The 20,331-nt window shown below is 46.2% G+C and overlaps 1 protein-coding gene across 13 annotated transcripts in view; it reads right to left on the bottom strand.

The window, feature by feature from the left end:
- Positions 1-20,331, bottom strand: part of DOCK9 (dedicator of cytokinesis 9) — a 254,190-nt gene that overhangs the window by 185,112 nt on the left and 48,747 nt on the right. For all 13 annotated transcript variants that reach the window (XR_824484.1, XM_010831507.1, XM_010831508.1 and 10 more), the window contains exon 2: positions 3,763-3,879. Coding sequence is in view for 12 of the 13 variants with exons in the window: in XM_010831507.1 (XP_010829809.1) it covers positions 3,763-3,879 (117 nt within the window). In the remaining variant the exon portion in view is untranslated. The remainder of the gene's footprint in view (positions 1-3,762; positions 3,880-20,331) is intronic.

Here is a 20,331-nt window from a genome sequence, read left to right as displayed (position 1 = left end):
TGTTTATCCATTCTCCCATCGATAGACTCTTGGGTTTTTTTCTGCCTTTCGGCTACTATGAATAATCCTGCTAGGAATGTGGGATGTACAAGTAGTTCTTTGAGTCTCTGCTGTCAATTCTTTTGGGTATATCCTCAGAAGTGGAATATGACATACTGTTTTCATATCTTTCTTACAAACCTTATGCCTCGTTAGTTTATGTCGAACACCAAAGTCTAATGTCTGGAGGTCAAAGAGGCACCAACCGAGTACCTGAGCCTTCCTCAAGGCCACAGTCTGGGTGGAGACACTTGAAGACAGAAAGCATGAGAAGCCATTACTGAAAAGCTCTAGACAATGTACTTAAGTGTTCAGATACACAGTGCAGACAGTAAGTATTAGAAGAACGAAGAGAAGATGGAAAACATTACTTGGACTTTAACAGCTTCAGAAGACATGGAATCTGAAGTGGCCTCATGGGTGAAAACATTCTAGAAGGTTGGGAAAGAAGAGAAGATATTGCTGGGGAGGAGAACTAGGACGCCAGGGCAGACACAGAGCAGAACGACCCCAGAGCACCAGAATCTGATTCTGAAAACACAGGTGCAGTCAGCTAGAGAGGGCTGTCTGAGCTTCGGCATTCCTGCCCTAATCTTGACAGATAAAACTTCATAGATATTCTGACAGCTGAGAACTGTCTTTTTGAAATTCACATTGACTTTCTGTCTCTCAGGATTTTTTGTTTTAAACACTCTCCTCCCACCTTAGACAAGTAGATCCAACAACAAATCTTCTCGCTACAAGGTTCGTTCTCAGACATCCTTAGGGGCTGACCAATACCAACACAGGTCTACACGTGACCTGTATAAATGTATCATTGCTATACACACCTGCTGCTGCTGCTGCTGCTGCTAAGTCGCTTCAGTCGTGTCCGACTCTGTGCGACCCATAGACGGCAGCCCACCAGGCTCCCCGGTCCCTGGGATTCTCCAGGCAAGAATACTGGAGTGGGTTGCCATTTCCTTCTCCAAAGCATGAAAGTGAAAAGTGAAAGTGAAGTCGCTCAGTCGTGTCCGACTCCCAGAGACCCCATGGACTGCAGCCTACCAGGCTCCTCCGTCCATGGGATTTTCCAGGCAAGAGTACTGGAATGGGGTGACATTGCCTTCTCCGGCTATACACACCTACAGTTTAGTAAATTACCATTCTGAATATATGTGACAGAATTTCACACCAAATTCTATTATCTTATTAATAATAATATAATATAATAATATATATTATAATATATAATGATATAATAACTAATATTGTTTAACTGGAAAGTGTAGGATTACAACTCAACCCCACTAAGCGTTTTGCTCACTAGTTGACCCATTTCCTAACCAGCTTGCTACCTTGATTTCACATGAAGTAAAATACTTGCCCCTGTCTAATTTATTCCCTCTGCCTCTGATAATACAATAATAATTCTGCCCTCATTCTGCCTAAAAATGCAGGGACAGACAGAAGAAATCCATGATATCACTAAGACATGTCACTGGATCAACCAACTACATAGTCATAAAAGCATTGAGACAATTTAGCAAGAAAGCACATGGCCTTCCCAGACTAGGATACAGGAGGACTCCTAGAAAGAAAACGGCAGCATCTAAACTTCCACGTGGCCCATTGCAATTACTGTGATGGGGATCAAAGCTGAAATTCAAGCTCCTTAATCTTTGAAAAAGCTTCCCCTAAACAGAACTTAACACTCTTCATCAATCTTGGCTAGCAAAATGTCAATGAGTTCTTTGCTGTTCCTAGAATATTTATGTCTGGTATCCCCAGAAAAGTTGTTACAGGCGAAAGGAAAAAAGGAGTTTTTCTCAAAGTTTTAATCATCTGTTTCTACAACTGCTTAAACATCCAGGTTCTCTGTTGGTGAGATAAAAAAATGAAATTATAAGTGTATCTTATTTCTGGGGTTGGTTTGTTTCTGAAGCAACTGGATCTCCAGTTTTCAACTAAAACTTTTCATTCTAGGCTGCAAAACTAGAAATAACTTTGTTACTCTAACTGATACTAAGAAGAACAGATACCAATACTTCATGCTCAAAGAAACTTGAGATAACCTTTAGCTTCCTCAGAGCACAGTGCAGGAAAAATATGTCAACATGGAGTCTAATTTATAATCATCTAATTTAACTCCTCATGTTAACAAAACTGTTGTCAAAATCACAGAGGAAAGACTTCATTCTGAGGTTTCCATTTATTCATCCTTTAGTTGGGTAACCTATTCTTGTAATGAAGTTTTCAAGGGCACTGTATTTTGGGGCATGATTTGAAACCATTTATCAGTGGAACATCCCACTAATGCTCAATTTCATTTCTGTGGCATTCCTAATTTTTCAGGAAAGAACTAAAGAATCATCATTTTCTCCACAAGTATCTCTCACAAGTTTGAACAAGTGAATATTTGTGAAAATTCTCACCTTTGTTGTAAACTGGAAGCTCTTAAATTTGATGGGGGGAAAAAAAACTTCAAGGAATATGATTTGATGATTGTTATTAACATGGAAGTTTCCAAAGACAATTGAACATATAGAAAACTGTATATATAGCAAGTGATGTTCTGGGGAGTGGGATTAAAAAGAAGGTGGAAGGAAGGCTTTTTAATGTCAAGTGTTTCAATAGGATCTGCTTATTTGTTTGTTACAAGCATATATTAGTTTTTAAAATTAAGCAACAAAGAATCAAAGAAGCTTCAAAAAAAAGGCAGAGTCAGGGGCGGGGGGCGGTAGTTTAATTCAGGACAGAGAAGTCTAGGATGATAATGGCATCAAGTAGAGAAGAAGGACGCTCCAAGGTTAAATCCCAGGACAGCAAGGGCAGTAACTGGAGTCTCCAATGGATGGATGTGACTCCAGGCTGCCAAGCACCTAACGCGACTGGGCTTCCATCACTTCTCACTGGCCTGGAAGCTGCTGTGGGTCACTGAGCACAGGACAGTCTGAAAGGCTTCAAGCAGCCATCTAAAGAGCCGCTCACAACAAAAGCTATGCTGAGTGCCCTGCCGGCAGCTACTGAGTTCCCAGAAACAGCACCTGTCACTGCATCAGTGAGGTATATGTTAGGACGTTCCTGGATGTCAGGAGCCCCAAACTCTTCTCAGTGAGCCCACGCACAGTTCAGGGCCTCTCTCCAGGCAGTCTCCCAAAGTGACAGCTTAAAATGACGCCTGACAAAACCTTCTGCCACTTCTGAGCCAATCCCATCCTTAAGACTCCAAGGCACTGGGCAAAACCCTTAAAATCCTCTTCAAAAAAATTTCCTAAGATGTAGGAGGCACTTGTGTCTACAGAATTAGCTCAGACTATGGACAGGGAAGTCTGGCGTGCTGCAGTCCATGGGGTCTCAAAAGTCGAACACAACTGAGCGACTGAACTGATACCACTTCTATTCAAGATAACAGACAAATGCTTGAGAAAACATTTGTGTTATATATGTATGTGTGTTTTATGCATATGAATATGCACGTAGTCACAGATATGCACACACGTAACATATATTCATATCTGTGTGTGTACACACACACACATATAACACATATATGTAAAACAATACCAATAAAAAATCAAGTCATGAGGGAACACTTGGAACAAGATAATGGCAATAAATTTTCTCCCTAAAATAGCATCTCTTCATCTTTTTAATTCCCTAAATGAACTAACCCAACAATAAACCAAGAGACAAAAAAGAACTATTTGTAAAGCTCGACCACACGGTGCTATTTACCCTCACCTGAAAGTCATCATACGGGAAGAGCAGCATCTCCCGTAGACAGTCGTTCAGGATCTGTGTCTTCTTCTGGACGATGACATTTTCATAGTCCAGTGGCTCAATGAGCTTTGGCTTGGCCTGGAAGGTGAAGAGATAAGCAATTGAAACACCTACAGATAAACGCAACTTCTCAAGACTGAAGAACTTTATACATCTTGCATGCGTTCGCTCAGTCGTGTCCAACTCTTCTCGACCCCTAACTCTATGTAGCCCATCAGGCTCCTCTGCCCATGGAATTTCCCAGGCAAGAATAAACTGGCTGAAGTGGGTAGTCATTTCCTTCTCCAGGGGACCTTCCCAACACAGGGATTAAAGCCGAGTCTCCTGCAATGGTAGGCGGATTCTTTACCACTGAGCCACCCATGAAGCCCAAAGCATAGGTCCCTTATCCATACTACTCTACATGTTTTTGCATTCTCCAACTTCTCTACAATGAAAGTGTGGCAGCTTTGCTATCAGGAAGAATCAAAAGCAAGAGAAACAAGTTGTTTTCAAAAGAACAGAAGACACTTCCTGGTCCTCTGCTTGTTTGGTTATTTAAATACAAAGGAGGCTATGGGGTCTGGTGGAACTAGTCACATCTTGGGTCACCCCTGGCTAGGTCAGTCCCCTACTAAGCCTTAAGCTTTGCCAGAGCCACTCTGCTTGGGAATCCAGCCATGATCTGGCAACGATGGCCAGTGGCTCCAGCTATGACCATCTCTTCTTGATCCTGGGCTAACCCTAACCCTAACCCTGGGCTTAAAACATCCACAGAGCTCAATATTTTATATAAAACTCTGTGAAACTCAGTTCTCTGAGTCTCAAAATAGCCTTGTCTAATCTGATCTATCTACCTACTTACATATGCAACACCGAAATATAGAGAAATGTGAGCAGGACTAAAACCAGGCCAGTAAGGGGGAAAAAGTACTTAAACCAGGGCTTGTGGGTGAGCCCCAGGGGATAGGGGTGGCCATCCCTAGCATGCACTAATCAGAAGAATGAGGCAACGAGCTGGACAGAATATGCCATTTCTAGCCATTTCCAAAGTTAGTAAAAAATCTCATCTAGTTCTAGTCATTGTCACAGTGTTTAGTGATCACTTTCCACATGCAAGGCACTAACTGGGCTAACTCAACAGTAAAGATACATATTCAACTAATTATAGCACAGTACGCCAAGTGCTAAAGAGATGCATGTGCATGCATGCACACACACACACAGTTATCAGAAATAAATTCATTATATCAATAAATCCTTTACTGCAATATTATTTCTGAAACTATTTATAAAAACATCCAATATATACAATTTCAACAAATGCTCTATATAGTAAAACGTCAATTCATATGTAGGAAAAATACTAAAGATATCTGGTATATGGCAACTAGATTAGAAATTCTGACAGACTGCCCTGTGTTCCTCAAATTTGTATCCTTTCCTTCCAAATAGAGCTGGACTACATTTCCCAGCCTCCCCATAGTTGGGTGTGGTCACATGACTGTCTTGTGACCAATGGCATGTGAGTAGAAGGGATGTGGCCTGCTGCCAAGCCTGGCTCATAAAAAGCCTCTGCTATAGACTGACTGACTGTGTCCTGAAAACCCATGTGTTGTAACCTAATCCTGAAAAACAATGGGATTTCAAAATCGGGCTTTGGGGAGGTGATTAGGTAATGAGGGTAAAACCCTCATGAACAGGATTAGTGTCCTTATAAGACAGACCTCCAAAAGCTCTCCTGTCCATTCCACCATGTGAGGACACAGCAAGAAGAGAGCATCCATGAACCGAAGTGGACCTTAGGCAAACACTAAATCTGCCCATGCCTTGATCTTAGACTTCCCAGCCCCTGGATCTGAGAGATAGCCTCTCTCCCCTGCTCCCTCCCTACGCCCCTCTGCCAGCAGCACACAGTGGACCCAGCAGTGGACTCAGGAGGCTGAGCAGAGGGTGCAACCCCAAGATGGAAGGAGTCTGGCTTCTGAATCACCCAGCAGAAGGCTGCCTGCTTACAACAGGCACTGAAACAGCCTGTGAACAAGAACTAAAGCATCTACTGTGTTCCGCCATGGAGTTCTCAGTTTTCTTACTGAGGCAGTCACCTTGCTCTATGCTATGCTAAGTCACTTCAGTCATGTCCGACTCTGTGTGACCCCATAGACGGCAGCCTACCAGGCTCCCCTGTCCCTGGGATTCTCCAGGCAAGAATACTGGAGTGGGTTGCCATTTCCTTCTTCAATGCATGAAAGGGAAAAGTGAAAGTGAAGTCACTCAGTCGTGTCCGACTCTTAGCGACCCCATGGACTGCAGCCTACCAGGCTCCTCCGTCCATGGATTTTCCAGGCAAGAGTACTGGAGTGGGGTGCCATTGCCTTCTCCACACCTTGCTCTAGAAGTATAAAATGCTCATCTTTAATGTCAATTACTTGATTTAAGTAGACTCTACAAAACATGCTGAGAAAAAAAATAGTGCCCAAATAAGTGCACAATTATTATAAAAGTACATGTTTATGGATGGAGATTAAAAATACATACAATCAAAAAAAGTAAAGCTATCTTGTGAAAAGTGGAGGTAATTTCTTCTTTCAAAATATTTGTAATGTTAAACTGTTTTTACATTTAAAAGAGGCCCAAAAAAGATTTGAAATCGAAAGCAAAAGTCACTCAGTTGTGTCCGATTCTTTGCAATCCCATGGACTATACAGTCCATGGAATTCTTCAGGCCAGAGTACTGGAGTGGGTAGTTGTTTTCAAGTAAGAACTGTCACAGAAAATGAAAGTCTTCTCCAAAGTATGTTGCTATGCTATGCTAAGTCACTTCAGTCGTGTCCCACTCTGTGCGACCCCATAGACGGCAGCCCACCAGGCTCCGCTGTCCCTGGGATTCTCCAGGCAAGAACAGTGGAGTGGGTCGCCATTTCCTTCTCCAATGCATGAAAGAGAAGAGTGAAAGTGAAGTCACTCAGTCGTGTCTGACTCTTAGCGACCCCATGGACTGCAGCCTACCAGGCTCCTCCGTCCATGGGATTTTCCAGGCAAGAGTACTGGAGTGGGGTGCCATTGCCTTCTCCGCCAAAGTATGTTAATTCAACTTAAATCATTTCCTCCTTTATTTCAGTTTGTTATGCTGTATATAGTAATCAGTCTACGGGTGCTTGTTGGCAAAATGGATGTTAACTGTCCACATTCAAATAAGTGATGTGTTTCCTGCCCATGGACCGATACAGACAATACGTTTACATCTTAAGTGCATTTAATGACAGCTCTCACCATTTGACTGAACTTGGACTTCTTAAATCTTCCATAAATGAAAACTATCTACATAGTCATAGATCACTTTTGCTATTTAGCACAACAACTAATGCTTTTGTTAATGAGGTTAATTATTGTTTTCCCCTGAAGGTATCTTGGCAGTATTTAATGTAACATTGTAGGTATTAGGGCTACCTTGCTTCTGTGGGCCGCTGTTAACTTTCAAGGTGTTTTCACACAGATGATCACACTTAATCCACTGTTAAATTAATTAAACCCAGAGGCCATCAGTCTGAGGTGCTTCTAATGCCATAGGTGGCTGCCTACGTAAGCAAACGGAAATGTAAGCCTGTAAATGCCTCAAGGTTATGAAATCAAAACACTAAGGACAACCCGGCACAAGCAGCCAACCAGGCTCCGTGCTGGAGCCAGTCGACAGCTCCTTTCTTTGCTTCTGCGCTTTTCTTTACAGAAGTCTCTCCCCAGCTCCTACCATCAGAGCACTCCCAACCTCTGGGAATTGGGTATTGCTCAAATCAAATCTATTTTTGCTCAAACCAACCCTTGAAATGTTTAATATGCCTCAGGCTATCCTTTAACACCACAAAGAGGTAGGCGTGGAAACATCACTCCATTTGAAGGAGCCCCAGAACAGAGGATCAGGAGTTGAGCTCACGGCCTGACGCTGACCGCCACCCAGCAGCCAGCAGACGGGACGAGAACACAGTCTCCTGTCCATCAGAAGTCTTCCTTCCCCAGGCTGCCTTGTGAAGGGTCAGTGCTCACCAATGCTCAACTGCAGTACAGTGTCGACCTCTCTTTTAAAAGACGGATGGTGCATGTGAATCAGGAAAACTCATAGGAGGATGGCAATGTTTCAAAGCCTACCTCTCAGGGAAGAATTAGAAATAAAGGAAATCTCAGGGAAGAATCGGAGAAGGCAATGGCACCCCACTCCAGTACTCTTGCCTGGAAAATCCCATGGACGGAGGAGCCTGGTGGGCTGCAGTCCATGGGATTGCTAGGAGTCGGACACAACTGAGTGACTTCACTTTCACTTTTCACTTTCATGCATTGGAGAAGGAAATGGCAACCCACTCCAGTGTTCTTGCCTGGAGAATCCCAGGGACGGGAGAGCCTGGTGGGCTGCCGTCTATGGGGTCGCACAGAGTGGGAAACGACTGAAGCAACTTAGCAGCAGCAGCAGGGAAGAATAACATGTCTTCTGTGGTCTCCAGGACTGGGAAGAGTTGACATGTGTACACACCCTTAAGTTGCTCAATGAAACGACTCCTGGAGACCTGACCGGGGGGAGGTTTTCAGCAACTGCACAGGGCACTGTCCCTGACAGAGCCACTGACTCCAGGGGAAAGGGACCAGAGGAGAGCCACCCACCCACCTGCTGCCTAAGAGCAAGGCATAAAGCTCCTGCTTCAAACACGGATAGCTGGCCCAGTGCCTGCCTTCCACACGTGGCTTTCAGGAGGAGGGAAGAAAGAAACCATCAGAGGATAAAGGCTGAGAGTGGAGACTGGTGAAGAAGGACAGGAAAAGGGCCAAGATGGAGATGGGGGAGAAGAAGAGTCACAGGTGACAGCCACCTTGGGGTGGCAGAAGTAGAAGATACAGAGATGGAGGAAACATAAGGGCAAGATAAAGACAACAACAGGAGACACACAGAAATGACAGAGAGGGGGGCTTGGGAGACGTGAGGGGGCCGGTATCTACCAAGCTGTGGGTTAAGACGTGAGGGGGCCGGTATCTACCAAGCTGTGGGTTAAGACGTGAGGGGGCCGGTATCTACCAAGCTGTGGGTTAAGACGTGAGGGGGCCGGTATCTACCAAGCTGTGGGTTAAGACGTGAGGGGGCCAGTATCTACCAAGCTGTGGGTTAAGAGCACAATTGCCTATTTTCCACTCCTCTTTAAACTGATGATTCACTGGTTACAGCTGTTCGCTGTTCTTCAGCTCCACTAAGCTTTTCCAGCTGGTCACATGTGTTTTCTTTTTTTTTGGTGGGGGGGCTGGTGTCGGGGGGAAACCTCAGCCTACCAGTGTAGGAAGCTGGCCTGCAGCATCACTGGTGACAGAAATGACACACAAATAGCACAACGACTCGATGGACATGAGTTTGAGCAAGCTCTGGGAGTTGTTGATGGACAGGGAGCCCTGGTGTGTTGCAGTCCATGGGGTCGCAAAGAGTCGGACATGACTGAGCAACTGAACTGAAGAGCAAAACGAGATTAAGTTAATTATCAGACAGCCGGACTCCTGGTTCAGAAGTAAGAGGCTTAGCACAGAGCTGGCTCATGACCTTGGCTTTAAAGCCATCTCGACAAACCTAAGCTCAATGTTTCTCCTGGTGACATGACTCAAGAGTGTTAGACGGCACCCCACAATCCTGCATTCCTTGCAATTGCCCGGCCATGAGGCCAAAGAAAGAACCTGGAGTCAGTGATAGAGAAAATCAATGATGTACTGGACGGGGACTCTTACAAGTCAGAGGCCATGTACAGCTGACGGGAGGCAGGACACGACAGCAATCTTCACTGCAAGAGGGAGGGCTGGCCATCAGTGACAGGGGGCCTGACGTCAGAAGGGCCCCTCAGGTGCCAGGGAGCAGCTGGAACGCATGCCCTGCAGCTCTCTGGGCTGGAAGTCGCAGTGAGGATCGCTGTTTCCTGCTGATGACTTCGCACACTGGAGCCCGTCTAGACTCAGGGCTAGGACAGCCACTAGCTGAGGGGTGCAGGGGATCGGGCCAATCACACAGGGGGTTACTGATTAAACTTCCAGCTTAAGCTGGGGAGGCAACCATGCACATAAAGTAAGGCTGAGGCAGCGCCGGGCCAAGCTGGGATGTACAGAGAGCAGGAGTTCAGGCATCTTATGAAGCCTGATTATAGGAAGGGCTACTTTATTTTTTTCAATTGAGGTATAATTGACATACCAGCTCTTGATTTATGTGGGTCCAGAATTACCTAAATTGATGAATGGCCAATGCTCTTACAAAGCTCCTAGGCCATTAGAACTACCAGGTTTTGGAACTCTGCACGTTTACCTACTTGAATTTTCAATATTCCAGGACACTTGTGTCTCCCTAGGCAGGATGGGGCTCAGCCAGCTCCCGGGTAGGATGTTTGGAACATGTCCAGTGCGTGACTGTGCTTCATAGTGTGTAAAAAGTGCAGCTCAATCTATAGTCAAGTCCTTCAGCTTCCTCCCTCGTTGGGAGCTTAAAAGTTCTTATCTATCAGACGAGCCTAGAGCCTGTTATACAGTGTGAAGTAAGTCAGAAAAAGAAAAACAAATGTCGTTTACTAATGCAAGTATGTGGAATCTAGAAAAATGGAATCCCCATATGGAATGTACCAATGAACCTATTTGCAAGGCAGGAATAGAGACTCATACATAATGTACAGACTTATGGTTATAGTCGGGCAAGAGGAGAGTGGGACAAGTTGAGAGAGCAGCACTGAAATACACACATTACCATGTGTAAAATAGCTAGCTAGTGGGAAGCTGCTGTCTGACACAGGGAGCTCAGCCTGGCACTCCGTGATGACCTGGAGGGGTGGGACGGGGTGGGAGGGAGCTTCAGGAAGGTAGGGGCTGTGGATACCTATGGCTGATTCATGCTAATGTGTGGCAGGAACCGATACAACGTTGCAAAGCAATTATCCTCCAACTAAAAATAAATACTTTTTTTTTTAAAAAGTCCTTATGTATGAACATTCATTTCTCGGTTGCTGTGAAATCAGATAGGGAGAGGACTGTGGTGCTACGAGGCCACAGCAGTCTACAGCAGTGTTTCTCAAAGCAGGGTCCGGGGAACAGTACCGTCAGCATCACCTGGGAAGCTGATACAGATGTCAATTCTGAGGCCTCCTCCCAAGCCTGAATCAGAAGCTCCAGGCAGGGACCAACCGTCCTACAAGAAGCTCTCCCAGGGATTCTGAAGAACACCTGGACTACCATGATGGCCCAGGAACTGCGCTGGAATTTGTGAGTTCAGGGATGAACACGGAACAAGACCATGCTGAGAGTCTTAATCTCCCTGAGGTTATGGACCCCCTGAGACCGAGGGCCCCTCCCCTCAGAAATGTATATGCACAGTACTTGCCAAAGTTATTACCTAGTTTGGGGCGGAGGGAGGGCTGCCCTTCCCTGGAGACTAGCTATGGAACTGAGTCAAAGAAACCCTGGAAGGTGGGAGAGGCAGGCTCGTAAACACCTGATTTAGTTTAGTGGCAGGTGCCGGCAGACGCTGATGCAGAGCTGAAAGCAGAGATGAGATGGCACCAGCTGCCGTCCATGGGCTGTGAGATCTCCTCACATCACCAAGGAAGTGCTGCCTCACCAGGGCTGAGGGAAGAATGAGAATTCTTCAGGAGGCAAGGGTTTGAATTCCTTGACCCAACAGCTCAGCCCTCCTTGGGCACGTGGATACGTGGGTTCCAGTGGCGTCTCTAACCCGGGGGCCCGGGACACAGGCAGTGCGCTTGTCACTCCCCACACAGACCCACCTGTCACAATCCTACAGCCCTTTGCAGCGGTCCACAGAGGCTTTATTTTAGCAGCAGAATCGTTGCTCTAAAAAAACAAATCTGACACAGGCAGAGCTGCCAAGAAAGTGAAAGCAGGGTTGCTCTAGCCCCGGGACAGGCAGTGCACGGCCACATAACTGGGGCACCACCTCAGCCCATCAGAAGGCAGCCTATCCCTTCTCTGACCACTGTGGCCTCGTTAGGAGCAGTCCTAGGGTGCAGTTCCTTCGGCCGTGCGTTGAAATGACCCATGAACAGCTCATCTCCCCCACTGTTAGCGCCCTGGGACAGGGCTGGTTCTCCTTGTCTCTATGCCCCCTCAGCATGGAGCCCAGGACCCAGAGACGCTGTGACAGCTTAATGCCCTTCCCTTGCACAGCCCCTCTCCAGGCTCCATACATCTCTGTTGAGGTTGACTGTTGCTTGGCATCTTGGTTTAGGAAGATTTACAGGAACGTGGCTCATTAAGTCAGTCCTCCCAACGTCATGTAGGCAATACGACAAGGAGGTACACAGAAGCGGTACCACAACACAGGTACATCCCAAGATTTTGGACCAGAACTGCTTGGAGGTATCGCAGATCAGTTGTCACACAAACTCAGAATGCCCCCAAGGCACACAGCTCCTGTATGATGACCCTAACAGAGATTTATTCAATCCTAAAAGTTCATGTGATGTCACCAAACATTGCAAAGCTAAACGCTTCTAAACTATGATTAATCAAATACAAATTTCAACTAATCTTGCTACAAGAAAGACGAAATGATCTAATTCTTGTGACACTGACTGATAACACAAAGTCATGATTGTATGAAGAGGTGATATGAGTATGAAGCCAAAAAATGTCTCAAAGAAAGTATTACTCAGGTGTGTCAAGAGGTTCACTGATTAAAATGTATTGTTTTCCTGTATTTTTGATGTCGATAATTTGGCTTTTTAAACATTGTAATTGGTTGTGATTTCTTTTCAAATTCTAAATAAATATTCACTTCTGTGCCTTATTTTGTATTTGTAACTTAAGTTATTTTTCTTAAAGCCCCCAAAGTCTAAGCTTCACTGCTCGGAAAATCTGGATCTGCTCTGATAGGGCCATATATATATCACACAGATACTGATCAAGTTGAAGGCCATCTTTAGCACAGTGGTTAAAAAAACTGAGCCCATGAAGTTACGTGGGGCTGTTATTGGGCCTCGTTGAATTAATGCTCAACATAGCCTGGCAAACAGCAGGCACATAAATGTAATTATTACTATTATGTGTTGCTTTGACCAGTAGATGGGGACGGGGGGCACTTTTAATGCCACTTTTAATAATATTATTATTAAAAGTGTTGCTGGCATGACAGCAATCTGAATTTTTTGTTCTTGAGTGAGTACTACACGTACATTCAATGTCACCAACCTGTTTACAAAACCTTTCTTCTATGCTCCAAGAACATATTAAACAGACAACAATGGCTAGGACTTTCATAGAGAAGGAAAAACAAAAGGCCGAGCATGGAGAAAACTATATGATAATAAACAGAGAGGACACTGGAATTCAGGGTCTGAGCCCAAAGAAAACCCAGACAAACGTTTCCATTACAAGTGGTATTGGAAAGGACAGAACAGTCTTGGCGGGGGCGGGGATGGAGCGAGCAAACTCCTCGGGGCCCAGAGATGGTTTTCTCTCAGTGAATCAAAGCCTTGGCTTCTTTGGACAGGACTCGGAACAGCCTGAGGCTGTTCATGTGACCAGATGGTAGGAAGAAGCGGCTCCATCTGAAGGGATACCCTGGGCCCAGGTGAGCCACTGATGCCCAGGGCCCCCGTCCCCATCTACTGGTCAAAGCAGGCGGCAGCAGGCCGGCCTCCAGTGACCACGCAGCTCTCACGGGCGCCAAAGGCCAGGACCCACACGCCCTCCTGTCCATCTCCCTCAGAGCCTCGCTGAACTCAGTCCTTTCGATCGCATGTGCTGCTCTGGGCTTGGCGGCTTGACATCCATGCAAACTGAAGTTCCAGATCCACAGGCAATTGGAAGTCAGGTAATGTTCTCAGCACCAAGAAAACAAGACTCCTCTGGAATCCAGCAGAATGGGAGAGCGTCAGCCCACGAATGAGCTCGACATTGGCCAAGTGTGCACAAAGCCTCGAAAACCAGGGGATGAGCTGAACAAAAAGGCTTTCTGATTCTATTGCTCTCCCCTCTGACATGATGGCTTCCCGTGAACTTTCTAGTCATTTCTTGCCTTTGTGTGTCTGGTGATTAAATGTTAACACAAGCTGAAACCCTGAACGCCACTGCTTGAAATAGCAAACTGAGGAAATGGCAGCTCTTGGAGCACTCTATTTTAAGACATGAGAAATGCGTCGCTCTGCTTATAAAGAATTTAGGACTTCCTTGATTTATCTGTGAGCTACAAAACCTCCTCCATCGGCTGAGATGAAAAGGCTTCATGGAACTGAGTCCATTTTTCAAAATGGTGCACTTCTCCACGTTGCCCCACAGGACCCAGCACTGCTGCTGGGGTGGAGGGCGGGGAGGGGGCGCTTGCAATAAGAAGGAACGGGGCTTCCAAAGGCAGATGTTAATCCTGCAGCCCTGAGCCTTTCTGCACCACCATCTTGCACACAACTCTCACTCCATACTCCCACCGGGAACTTCTTGGAAGCTGTCAGATTTGAAGGAACAATCCTCACCTTCCTATAATTAGGGTGAGCGCAGGACATGAGCAGCTGTCCCCCTCCCCCAGTGCAAGGGCTGTTAGCAGATAGATATGTGTTCGTTTTCTCCATGAGTTTTCATGCAGCCTGTTCACGTGCATGGTGCCAGGTCTTTGGGATCCTGAGATGAAAAGGACACAGCCTACCCCACCGCCCGAGAAAGCTCACGAGCCAGTGGGCAGGTGGACGTGTGAACGAGGCAGAACACGGTGACCGACAGCAGTGGGAACCCAGGAGTGGCACTTGACCCACTAGAGTGAAACTGACTCTCCTCCCCTCCCCACTCCTGTTAGAGTACCAGCTACAGGAGGGGAAAGATCTCTGTTTTATTTACTGGTATTATGTCTAAATGATTTCTGCTTTGTCTAGCCCATGAAACAGAACCTGCATTGCACAGGCACGCGGTGAGTGAAGGGGCCTGACAGTGCGGTGCTTCCTAAAGGAAGTGGTTAGCACTGAGTCCGAGAGGTGAATGAGTCAGTCAGGCTTCAGGGTGGCCTGGAGACCCCTTGCAGAGAAAACGGAGAAGCCAAGGAGCATGCTCACGGGTGGAATCAGATTTTGTGGGGCCTGAAATCTGTATCATGAAAAGGGGAGTGGGGTTTAGGAAGTTGCTGGGGTCTCCTCTGAGGCCTGGTCAATCCCCTCTGAACAAGTGAGTTCAGGAAGTGAAGTGAAGCGAAGTAAAAGTCGCTCAGTCCTGTCCGACTCTTTGCAACCCCATAGACTATACAGTCCATGGAATTCTCCAGGCCAGAATACTGGAGTGGGTAGGCTTTGCCTTCTCCAGGGCATCTTCCCAACCCAAGGATGGAACCCAGGTCTCCTGCATTGCAGGCAGATTCTTTACCAGCTGGGCCACAAGGGAAGCTTAAGAATACTGGAGAGGGTAGCCTATCCCTTCTCCAGCGGATCTTCCCAACCCAGGAATCAAACCAGGATCTCCTGCATTGCAGGCGGATTCTTTAGCAACTGAGCTGTGAGGGAAGCCCTGAGTTCAGGAAGTGGCAGGCAGTTCAGGATAGCCAGGCAGAGCTCACAGCAGGCACGGGCCCCCACAGGCCAAGGGCTCGGAGCACCTCCTGTAGGCTGCGACAGCGTCACTGGAACCCAGTGTGATGCAGAAAACTGTGTTTATGAGAACTCCTTTCTGAGAGTACTGGATGCGGCTGCAAAGCACAAATGAACAAGCCACCTGAAATCAGCAGTGGACTCTTGGATGGATATGCTTAGGAAGCAATGGATAGTTACCCGCAAGGCCTCAGTTTCTCTGAATGGGTAGGAACACTGGAGGCTGAGGCGTAGAACTCTGCGCAAGGGGTCCCACTCCACCAATGCCTCAGGCAGCCCTTGGTCCTCGTCTAACATAAACGACTCTCTGAACAGCATCTGTTTGAGGTCGTCCCAATGATTAGCTCACATGTCTCCAAGCCACCCCTGGACTACAGCCTATGGTGAAGGATGAGGCTACAGTGCAGACAGGCCATGTTGGGAAGGGCCCTGAGGAAGCCAGCAAACCAGTGAAGGAGCAAAGAGACTGAGAGACATAAAACGAGGCGCGTACATCCTCCAGCCGTGGAGAATGGCCTCCGATCTCCTTGTAACACACGCGGTCTTCTTCCCTTAACCCAGGACATTAGGACTCGGAAGACCCTGACAACCAACATCTGATCACCTTCTCCTCCAGCAATACACGTTCTTCTGCAGACTGCTAACAATGTGTGCTGGAACAAAGGCCTCAGCAGCTGTTCAGAATTGGGCATGTTTAAAATGAGCAGGAGGTTCAGTAAGAACAGAGCTGCAACTGTGCAAACGTCAGAACCTGAGATTTGTCTGGTCCAACCCTCCCGTCTCACAGACAGGGACATCTGGGAGCATGGGTGGGAGCTGTGTGACTGTCCTGAGGTCCCAGGTGGAGCTGCTGGCAAAGCTGGGCTGGTGTCTGGGGTCTCCTGACCCCTGGACTATGCTCTTCCCTGGTCCCTGCTCCTCCTCGCAGCCTCTACATTTTAAATTTTTGCACGCTCGCTGACAGCATGCACAAGCACCTGGTCCAGAAGACTGGAGAAAAGGGGGACCCTATCTTAGCATGGACTGAGAAGAAAGCTCGAACCTCAGCATGAAACCACAACAGCTGGTGAACTGGAGAATGTTTAGAAGGACCTGTAATGAACACCAAACTTGCAGACATCTAAATATATTTCTCATGCTGAAATGTGGTGCTATCCTCAGAAGAGACTAACACCAAGAATGACACACTTGTGAATACCGCTTTTTTATATTACAAACACTGATAAGATGCTGAATTCTTTTACACAGTGCTGAAATGAGCACTCAAATGAGAGAACTTGTCACTGACAGACTGTACTGAATCACCACGGCAGTGTGAGCAATACTTGGACATGCAAAATCAATCAGTCGGATGGAAGGAAAAGAGCCTGCATTTTGTATTTGTCACTTTTATAAATAAGTGTGGTTTTCCAAAAATTATTATCCTATTACTAAAGTGAACAGAATTAGAGACTATGAAAAACTGTCGAATCAATGGCATCTAGAAAATGGAATGGCAATTGGAGGTAATAATGAAGCTAATAATACTAATTAACAAAAGCCCACATAACTGCTTGCGTGCAGTCAGCTGTGCTCAGTGCGGGGGCCACAGAGAGCGAGGGGCTCAGGCGGGCCTCCTCCACGCCCTGTGCCCCTGAGAATCCTGAGTGGAGCTGAGTGCGGCCTGTGCAGGCTGCACCTCAAGTGTCTTCTTTCTGCCCTGAGGCAGGGCATGAGCCAGAGAGGCAGGGAAGGGAGGGCGGAGACAGCGAACAGGCAGAGAGCCCGAGGGACGCCTCTGTACGCGTCTTTCACACACACAACATGCCAGCTGCTGATTCTCCTGACATTTTTTCACATGTGAAAAGCAACGATGGAGGCAAAAGAGAAAGACACACACCACGGTAGGTGCCTAAAGAAGTTTAGCTTCAATCTACACCACAGACTCCGTTCCCGTCAATAATTTCCCTCCCACTTTTTTTAGCATTATAGACTGAAATTCTTCACTCTTCCTATGTCAATAAAAGTTATTTTTGAAACCCTGAAATGGTCAAGTAATTAAGCTGAAAGGCTCTAAAAACCAGATTCAGTCAGATTTCAAAACAACTTACTTTAAACTACTTATCTGTGAACACTGGCGGGGAGTGGGGCGGGGAATGGAACATTCAGAACACGGTTCTGGTTCACAGGCGTTTCTGAGCACGTCATCACCAGGAAGGCAGTTCAGACACCAGCAAGGGTAGGAATGGGGTGTCAGGATTAAAGTCTTGATCCCCAAAATAATTGCTATTGTTGCAGGTGGTGATGGGTGGATGGGGGTTCATCATGTCAGTCCAGTGTTTCTCAAAGTATGGCCCCAGGCCAGCAGTACCAGAGCTGCCTGGAACTTGCTGGAAATGCACATTCCCCCCAGAGCCACCAAATCAGAAATTCTGGGGGTGGGGCCAGGCAATCTGGGTGTCTGTGATGCCACCCAAGTCAGAAAACCACTCTCCTAGTCTGTCTACCTTCATGTATGTTCCAGAAATTCATATTACAAAGTGTTTTTTAAAAATCCTGGCTTGACTGCTTGTTGACTATGTGGCCTTGGGACAAATTGCTCAATCTCCATATCCACATTTGAAATGGGAAAAGTACCAATTTCTCTTATCTTCATCACAGGGTCACTGAAGGGTTTCAATATTAAGTGTGTGGTACAAAGCACTGAAAAATACCACTTTCTCTTATCTTCATCGCAGGGTCACTGAAGGGTTTCAATATACAGTGCATGGTACAGAGCACTGAAAAATGCCACTTTCTTCTTACCTTTATCACAGGGTCACTGAAGGGTTTCAATATACAGTGCGTGGTTCAGAGCACTGGTCATGGGGATCATACGTAGTTAAGCTTATTCAGATACACAGAATTTTAGTCCCTAGAGCATAAACAAGCCTTTGCTGGATCACACATAAATTCTCTCTCTAAACCTGCCCCCAAACTCTTAGGGTTGCATCACCATCTTTTCCTAGATGGGGAAACTGAACCTCAGAGGGGTTCCATGAATCAACAAAGGTCTCACAGATGGTGACCTGTGGGTCTCCTGGGGCCAAGCCCACGACCATGTGACACGTGACAGCACTGCAGAGGTCCAGAACAGGAAGCCCTTTCCTAAAGCCCCCACTTCTTGTCCCGGGAACGCACAACCCTGGGCCACGCCACGCTGCCCCAGCCTCCACACCTCCAGGGCGGACAGGAATCCGAGGCCTTCTGCCCACCTCTGAGATCCAGAAACATCAAGCTGCACTGAACTGCCCAGGCACCACAATCTCACACCGGGAGAGAGAAAAAGCAGAGTCCTTCCCTGAAAGATCATTTTCTGTTTCAAGTATTGATACATTACACATCATACTCCAAAATACTAAATCTTCCTGAAGAATCAGATTTGAACATGAGGTTTTAATGCCACTAGATAAAAGCTCATCATTCACATTATTTCCAAATACTTCAAGGACATGATCGTGGCAAGAACCCAACCTTAAACTTAAATCATGCGTTTCCTCCCCAACCCAGATTCACAAATATGACTCACTCCCACAAAAAAACCTACAACTTTTCTGATTGGAGGTGTTGAAGCTCTGGAGTGCGTATGGTTACAGACCTGCATTGTTTGGTACAGCAGCTAGCTACATGTGACCATCTTGAATTTAGATGTGCTACAGGTGTAAAATAGCCAGTTTCAAAGACTTAGTATGAATAAAAGAATGTATAATGCCTTGATATTTTATAAGGATTAAATGCTGAAAGGATACTACTTTTGGAAATACTGGGTTAAAAAACTGTATTACTAAAATTAATTACACATACTTACTTCACTGTAATTTGGCTACAAGAAAATTTAGAATTACATATGTGCCTCATGCTATAGTTCCACTGAGGCTTCCCTAGTGGCTCAGATGGTTAAACATCTGCCTGCAACGCGGGAGACCTGGGTTCTATCCCTGGGTCGGGAAGATCCCCTGGAGAAGGGCATGGCAACCCGCTCCAGTATTCTTGCCTGGAGAGACTGTATGAAATATACTTTTTGTTTTACAAATAATTTTTAACACTTCAGGGCAGAACAAGGAACAGAAAACTTCCTGAAATTTTCACTTAGGGAGATAAAACTACCCACATTGGAGACAAAATAGTCAGGTTAAGTTGTGACGAAGTTAAAGCAGAGAACTGGATCGTTCAGTGTTGCTAACAGGTCCCACTTAACTGTCTTCTTGGCCCTACATCTGTGGGTCTCCACTACCCTTTCCACATACAATCAATTTACTGGGATTCTGGTAATAGGGTCACACAATGAGCTTTCCCAAATGTCCTACAAGAATCAGAGATCATGATGTTACAGTTTTGGTGGCTAATGAGCAGCAGTAGAACTGATACAGAAACGATGGGTGCTGGCTGAGAGGAAGAGAGAGACAGGTTTGGACCCTGATCACCTATGTTTGCATTTGTGTCCTTAAGTCACAAAATGTAAGCCAACATTTTACTTTAGATCAAAAATAACAGAAGCATAGGAGAGTTTGGGGGCACAATACCCACATCACATTTAGTCAAGCAGGCTCCTCTAGTGCACCCCTTTTTACTTGTTTTGGCATTTCAGCATGTTTGAATATTGGTGGCAAAACAGATGAAGGTGAAAGAGGGAAGAAAGAAGAGGGAGAAAGAACCTCAAGTCCAGTCTCTCCTAAAAGCCCTTTTGGCAACCCATGCCTTACATCCTGCAAAGGTAACAAGGGCCATGCCAGAAGGAAAGAAAATGGTGGGGGGGGGGGGGGTGGCGGGAGCTTTGGACATTACGTCAGAGATGGGAAATATAAAAACAAAACACAGGGTTCCTATGGGGTATATACCCCCGCCCCCCACTAGAGAGGAAGACTGTACAAAGCTCAGCACAACACAGCAGAGAAGCATGATAACCTAACACACTAGAATAATGATTCACGGTGAGCCATGGAGCACAGTCTTC

Source organism: Bison bison, unplaced genomic scaffold (genome assembly GCF_000754665.1).
Source record: "Bison bison bison isolate TAMUID 2011002044 unplaced genomic scaffold, Bison_UMD1.0 scf7180017864527, whole genome shotgun sequence".
Classification (NCBI taxonomy): Eukaryota; Metazoa; Chordata; class Mammalia; order Artiodactyla; family Bovidae; genus Bison; species Bison bison.
The sequence above is the reverse complement of the archived record's forward strand: the minus strand, read 5'-3'. Positions and strand labels throughout refer to the sequence as shown.